Source organism: Spinacia oleracea, chromosome 3 (assembly GCF_020520425.1).
Source record: "Spinacia oleracea cultivar Varoflay chromosome 3, BTI_SOV_V1, whole genome shotgun sequence".
NCBI lineage: Eukaryota > Viridiplantae > Streptophyta > Magnoliopsida > Caryophyllales > Amaranthaceae > Spinacia > Spinacia oleracea.
Genome location: NC_079489.1, coordinates 89556388 through 89564329, shown reverse-complemented (window position 1 = coordinate 89564329; position 7942 = coordinate 89556388). Strand labels below are relative to the sequence as shown.

General features: G+C 42.6%; 1 protein-coding gene across 1 annotated transcript; it reads right to left on the bottom strand.

The window, feature by feature from the left end:
* Nucleotides 1–3463: 3463 nt before the first annotated feature.
* On the bottom strand, nucleotides 3464–6729 carry LOC110789836 (uncharacterized). The gene is made up of 2 exons (XM_021994535.2): nucleotides 5129–6729; nucleotides 3464–4748 (listed from the first exon to the last, which is right to left on the bottom strand). Exons 1-2 carry the CDS (start codon nucleotides 6454–6456, stop codon nucleotides 3704–3706), a joined length of 2373 nt encoding a protein of 790 aa, XP_021850227.2. The 5' UTR covers nucleotides 6457–6729; the 3' UTR covers nucleotides 3464–3703.
* Between the last annotated feature and the right edge of the window lie 1213 nt (nucleotides 6730–7942).

Sequence of the window (7942 nt, the reverse complement as noted above, 5' to 3'; positions counted from 1 at the left end):
ACAATTAAATTCATGATAAAATACTTCCCTAAGCCAGAAATAGCAAAGATAAGGTGTTCTACTGGATCCGGTTGAAGCTGCTTCGGTTTTAATAAACAATCTCTTGTTAGGTTATGATACATATGACAAAACATAAATCATGCGGAAAACCTTAATGCCAGGAAACATATTATTTACACATAATCATTTAGCATAATTCAGATGCATACACTTTGTAGCGTGCCCTCCCTAGCTGCGCCCGAACCAAACAAGAACAAGTCTTTGGGACTCCAAGTGTCGTCCCTCCGTAGATAGTCCACAGCACGTCCGGATCCGCCTTAAGCTTGACCAACTAGAATCGCCCTTAAGGTTCTAAGAATTTCGGCTAAATAGGTTGCAAGTGTTTGGCTGATTTTTGCTTCAAAATCTTACCTTTGAATACTTCAATGTTGTGACTAAATTTGTGACCCTAGGCCCCTATTTATAGAGTTATGGAAAAGGACTTATAATCCTATTAGAATACTAATTTAGTTTAATTAGAATCCTACTAGGACTCTATTAAATAAACTTTATCTATTAGGATTAGAATTCAATCATATGTCGAATCTCGATAGCTTTAGGATTCGTATAGCACGCACACGAGCATCGCACGAGCACCGTACACCCGCGCGCAGGCCTTGCGGCCCACGCTGAGCGCACAGCGCCTCGGCCCAGCTCGCTGCCTGTGATCCGCGCGCGCGCCCAAGGCCTTGGCTGGGCCTGGCCTTGCGCTGGGCCTGGTCGAGGCTTGGCGTGTGGTTTGTTGCGTGTGGCTTGCTGGGCGACGACATCGCTTCGTGCTGGGCCTTCGTCTAGCGAGCCTCGTCCGATGCTAATTCGTACGATACGCTTCCGATTAAATTCCCGATTCCGGAATTCATTTCCGATACGAACAATATTTAATATTTCCGATTCCGGAATTAATTTCCGTTTCGAACAAATATTTAATATTTCCGTTTCCGGAATTATTTTCCGATTTCGATAATATTTCCGATTCTGACAATATTTCCGTTTCCGGAAATATTTCCGATTCCGGTAATATTTCCATTTCTGATAATATTTTTCGATACGTACCATGTTTCCGTTTCCGGCAACATCTACGGCTTGGATAATATTTAAATTTCCGATACGATCCATATTTCCGTTTCCAGCAATATCATTGTTTCCGGAGTATTCATTTCTTGGTTTTGAAGATCTCAGCTCCCACTAAAACCAAGATCCGTCGATTCCGAATATCCACAGATGGAGTATTTAATGCCATTAAATACCTGATCCGTTTACGTACTATTTGTGTGACCATACGGGTTCAGTCAAGAGTAAGCTGTGGATTAATATCATTAATTCCACTTGAACTGAAGCGGCCTCTAGCTAGGCATTCAGCTCACTTGATCTCACTGAATTATTAACTTGTTAATTAATACTGAACCACATTTATTAGACTTAACATTAAATGCATACTTGGACCAAGGGCATTATTTCCTTCATCTCTCCCCCCATTGGTAGCAGGAACCCCTAGTGGAGTAGAATCTTTAATTAATCCATCTAAACCATCATTACGGTTTACAAACCCAAGATCTGATGACACGGCAACAATCTCAACCCTTGGATCAACAATTGCTTGTGGGGGAAGGTAAGTTGAAAGGCGGAAATGGAAAAACACTCCTCGATACAATCGAGGCACCAATAAGGAGCAAGGAGAGCCATAGTTACCCCCTAATAAAGCTTAGGCTAGAGTCAATTTGGGAAATCTCAGCTAGACCTAAAAGACAAGGAGGAAGCGAAAGGATTTGTAGAGCCGATCCACCACCATAAGGCAAAGAACATCTGGGAAATGGGCGAAATTTTTTTAGGGTTTTCTTTCTCTCTCTAGAACTCCCAAGCCTCTCATGTTTCTCTCTCATCACTTTAGCTGGGGACATTACGTAGTATCTATACTTCATATATTATTACTAGCTAACTATTGATCTAGTATTGATGGGCGTTACTATACGTCGCCTGCATTTACTTATGTCACCCGCCTTTTTCAAAATGAAATAACTTTTTTATCCTTTTTACCCATCTCACCCACCCTTTACTCCATTGTCTCTCTAACACCATTCTTCCACCTCTTTCATACCACCACCAATGTCGGCAACATGCCCTATGCCACCGCCAACCCCACCGCCAGCACCCCTCTAGATTTTTTTTATGTTAATATTTGTTCTTATTCGTTGATAATTAGTTAAAAAGACGTTTGTTCATTATTATAACCAGTTATTAGTTAATAAGAAAACATAATCGAATTACACAAAATAACAAACCAATTAATACATATTAAAAAGAATTCACAAAACAAATTAAACAAATAAGTATCAGAAAAAATTTAAACAAAAAGAAACGATTTAAACAACACATAATAAACGAACTTAATAGGACCAAGCTCAAGAATTGGACCAAGATCCCGATTCTTCTTAGGAGGGAGAATGAGAACACAAAATTGGGTGGCCAACCCGGTTCCTCCGCCTAGGATGGAATCGGATCATGGCATGATTCTATGGGGATAAAAACTTACATTTGGAATGCAATTCGACATCTGATTATGGCTAATTTGTTAATTTTGGTGGTGTTTTGAATCACACAGGCTATGCTAGATATAAGTGATCTTATACTAACCCGATTTTATGACGATCTTCTTTGAGGTAGGTAGGCAGAAAGTCAGTATGAGGTGGGGTGCCAGAAGCGCTGGGCCGCTGGCTAGCCACCGGCAGTAAGAGAAGATAAAAGTGGAGGGGATATGGATCGATCCAACTTTATCCGCAAATACCACTTAATAAAATGAAATTTTTCTATGAGACAACCTTTGAGAGTTTGAGGGACAGGGGGAGTAGGACTTTGATTTATCTAATTAGTGTCTCTGGTCACATATCCTAATATGTTCAGGACTGTGTTTATCGACTTTTGTCCCTTGAGATATCCTAGTCTAGCATAAAGTAGAAGCGTAGAACCAAGCAAATGGGTTCCCGCTACACTGGCAAACAAACCACACCTGTCTACTCTTCCATTGACATGCATTTTTTGCTAGGATTTACAGAAAACAGGTAAAGAGTTTGAGAGATCATCGATCTCCCCTGGCTTTTCATCGTAGAAACTCCGAAATAACCATATCAAAGCTCCTCAAAGCATCATATTCCTCTAATCCTCTTACAGTTTGTTTGCAGAGGAGACATCATTCACCCTCTTTCAGAACCGAAACACAAACTAAGAAATTTGCACGCAGAAGAGACATCATTCCCCTTCTTTCATAACCCAAGCACAAACTAAAAAATTTGCACGCATGAATAGTGAAAGGCTTGCTTTGCTTTCAGAAACAAATCGGAACTTAAGGTATCATTATTCATGACACAACATTAGCTAAATTCAAGTCAAATGCAGTTGCTACATTATTACACTTATTTAACTCCATTCATAAAACAAACACGATATATAAATTTGAGCTTTTACAGTATGGTCTCAGTTCACTTCTATATACTAGCATTGAAATGGCGATATAAGATACAAGAAGCCCCAACTTATTCCCTATATGAAATACACACGGCACACCAATGCTGAAAAAATAATAAAGATAGACGGAAAATAAACAGTAAATTAATGTATACTCGTACCAAATTCCAAGGCTTGCTTCAAAATTGTTTCTGTGATACGGCGGCTAGCTCCGAATCTGCTGCTTGACATTTTCATTAGGAAGCTGAGAACCATCCGGCAACACCATTGCAGGACCTGATGTCATACCTTGATATTGAGCAGCCAGGGAAGGCGGTAGAGCCTGAGAATAATATATTTGAGCATGAGCAGGATCTGAAAACTCATATGCAAAACCACCACCACCAGCAGCTGAACCGGGAGCAATGGATTGCGATGGGTGATGAATCTGTGAATGTGAATAACCCATAAATTGTTGTTGCTGATGAGGCTGAGGCTGAGGCTGAGGCTGAGACTGAGGTTGTGACTGAGGGGGTTGATGCTGACTTGACGGGACTTGAACGAGCTGTGGACCTGCTGCAGTGGCTGTTCTGTAGACAACATGATTCATGTCAGGCTTTGGAGGGGGCACAACATTCCTGGGAGGGTTATAGGCTGAAGCTGAGGTGATTATAGAAGGGTTTGGTGGGGTTTGAGGGCGATTAGAAGGATTGGAAGTTGCTGCTTCACCAAGACTTGGAGGCTGCTGTTGCTGTTGCTGTTGCTGTTGCTGTTGCTGATGCACAGGTAAACTGTAACCTTGAGCTTGCCCAGCAGGCACATAATATACAGGATATTGTTGATGGTGTGACTGCTGAGGAGGATATACAGAATAATACGCTTGCATTGGCATCCCACCAGGAGAGGGGTGGTGTACATAATGTCCACCAGCAGGAATATATTGCTGGGACTGTGGCTGAGTTTGTGCTTGTTGTTGCTGCTGCTGTTGTTGTTGCTGCTGTTGTTGCTGTTGCTGCAGCTGCTGCTGCTGCTGGTGGTGTTGCTGCATCAACTGCTGTTGGTGCTGCGACTGTTGCTGCTGGAGCATATGCTGTTGGTGCTGGTCGTATTGAGGAGGCAATGCATACCCATTTTCTGAAACTTGTTGCATATTCTGCCGGTTATTTGGATCAACCATGTTCTGTGGGAGCCTATTGCTTCCAGATCCCGACTGAGCACTTGGATCTTGATACATGATGGGTTTTTGTCGAGAGTTCGAGAAGCTACTGTCACTGTATTTATCCAAACAACAAGCACATATTCTCAAAATTCAACAATTAGAAATATCCGTGGCAATTCAGGGTTTTATAAAATATTCTACATATATGCAACATGATCATGTCAACCTTCACAAAAATCTAAAGGGAGAGGGACCACAAACTAATAACCTAATTCATCACAATTCATTAATCAGTTGGCACCCCAAAAGTGCAGTTAAATTACTTGATTTTAACTAAAACATGCACCAAAATCAACAAAATTTTAAACTAATATCCATAACTCAATCCTAAAAATTGGAGCAGCCTAAAACAAACATGAACTCTAGACCTATGCAGATTGATAACAAATTGAAAATAATAAAGCAACGGATAAACAGAAAGGATTAGAGTACCTAGAAACAGAATCAGGAGAAGGCAATTCACCACCACTTAAATGCCTCTGTTGGGCTTGTGAACTCATCATCATAGGCTGTCCCATACCCATTTGCTGCTGCTGCTGCTGCTGCTGCTGTTGCTGTTGTTTTCTACCCCCATGGTCTGATCTCTCATCATCCGAAAACACCCGACTCGCAAACTCCCCACCACCGCCCCCCACTCCCTGTCCTCCTAATGCAGGAATCCCAGACATCAAAGCCGCAGGAACACCTGTAGGAGTCGAAGAAAGAACCATATAACCTTGATCATCCACAACCTGTTTCTGAACACTCACTCCCATTTGAGCAAACTGCTCTTCAATCCCACCTCCCATCCTCTGCTCCAAAACCCTAACCCCCCCTCCTACACTCCCTTCGTCGACATGAACCCTAATCGGTGGCAAATTCGCCAGCGAAGGCGATGAAGACGTCGACCCAAACGAAGAATGGTTCTCAATAATTGGAGAATCCGGTACGGAATGTATATCCTGATTACTCTGATTCAAATTCCCCATTTTCCCCACCTTATTATTATTATTACCCTCTCCTCCATAACCAACCATTTCCATCTCCTTCAAATTACTACTACTCGCACCAATATTACCATCATTATTATCATTATTCAACCCCGAATTCCCGAAACTACTCCCCAAATTGTTTAAGTTCCCATTCTCATCTAACCCCAACAAACAATTAACCGAGCTAGGATCCGAAAACCCTCTCTGAAGCGCAGCAGCCCCATTCAACGCGTTCAAAAACCAATCCTCGGACCTATTTGACCCATCTAATATAGACCCAATAGAAGTGGCCCCCTCGGGTTTGGTAGGAAAGAGAAAAAGACGAACCCTAGATTGTTTCCCGACGCTGGAATTAGCAACGAGACGATCATACTCGTCGATCATGTTATCCAGATCTTCTTCGGAGGAGACGGTGATGAGAGAGTCTAGATCTTCATTAGGAAGCTGGTATTTGAGCGTAAAAGGGTGGCCGCTGAGGACGGTTTTGGAGAGGCGGGCGGTGAGTTCGGGAAGGGTGGAGGTACGATCGACAACCACCATACGAGTGTCACCTCCGACATAACAGAGAGACTTGTCGTGTGGGCGAGGGACTATGTGGCCTCCGTAGCTGCACATGAGGCGGAGTTTGTTGGCGGTTGTTGTGGAGGATGTGGTGGATTGGAATGGATCGTCGAAGTCAGTGGCGCGTGAGCGTGGGGAGGAGTCGATTGAGTCTGCGTAGTTGGCGGTGGTGGTGGTGGTGGGGGGAAGGGTGGTGGTGGTGGATATGGGTGGAGGTGGTGGGTCCATGGTGGATGGATGGGTGGGCGGGCAGACCGGGAATTGGTGAGGGCAGGAGAGAGAAAGAGATGAAAAAGGGGAAAAGAAAGTGGGTTAGATGCTTCCTTATAATAATTCCTCGAAAAATAATAAAAAATAATAGAGAATTATTTTTCGTTTATTTTAAATTTTAAAAAGGGTGGCAGGTTTAATAAAAATCCGGTATTAGAGCTATAAACAGGGGGGGGGAGTATGACTGAATGAGTAGTATTACGGTTACGAGGTGAGTGGGGGTAAAGAGGAGAGAGAAAGAAAATGAGTAGGGGTGTGTGCTTTTGAGGCTGTGACAGCTATCACCAAACTGGCTTGCTTTGGTTAGCTGGCTGCTGCGTCAATGGCGACTGAGATTTTCTTACTTTTTCTTTTACTTATACTTGGCTCATTGGTGTATTGATAGCCAAAGTGGTTCGGGCTTGACACACCCCATACCCCACCGTGACACAACTCGACCGTGACCTACATGAGTCTGGTCGCTTATGATCTGAGATACAACCCGCACAACTATCTTTGGAGGGGTTGTGGTTCGGGGTTTTTCAACACATTTCACTTTAACCCATCCCTTCAAACCTGATGCAGCTCACCACATCACACCCTATCACCTGTGAAAAATAGTTCATCCAACATAAGAGCCCAACTCACATGAACCATGACCCAACATGCTTAACCCAGACACTCATCCAACTCGACACATGATCCCCGTTATGACAAAAAATTATTCATTTATATCCATTTTATATATATATATATATATATAGAAATTAATAAATTTAAGTTCAAATGAATTTGGTAATTTTTTTACGATTAAGAAATCGGCCAAACCCATGCAAACACACTCAATACGCACGACTCACATTACCCCCAAAAATTCATATGAGCAATTCAAACCCTTCAGACCCGCATCCGCACAAACAACACGACCCCTCTCGAACGACGACTCAGCATGTACAATGTAAGTTTTCCACGACACAACCCACCTTGGCATACACTTGTGCCTGTCTTGTGTCATCCAACCCCGACCTACCACACCCGCCTCGTTCACCATCTTCACTTGAGTGTTTTTTAGGTGCGAATGAGCAAGAAAAGTAATATAAATTACAATATGAGACCTATCATGCACATGTCCTTAGTCCTAACCATTAGGTCAAGACCTTATCGGTAACTTGGGTGTTTGTACACTATAAAAAATTGTATCTTTAACGACAATCCAATTACGACGGGCCAAATATCCCGTCATAAAAGCCTTTTGCGACGGGGCTAACAACCAAACAAAGACTGGAACAGCCGTCATAAATGTCTTTTACGACGGGATAACAACGGGATTTTCCATTAACGACGGCCCCCTTTTATGACGGTTCGCGACACGAAATCCCGTCATTAATCAACGATTATTGACCTTTAGCAACTGGATTTTCCGTCGTTAATGGTATACTTTTTTGTAGTGGTAACTGTGACTATA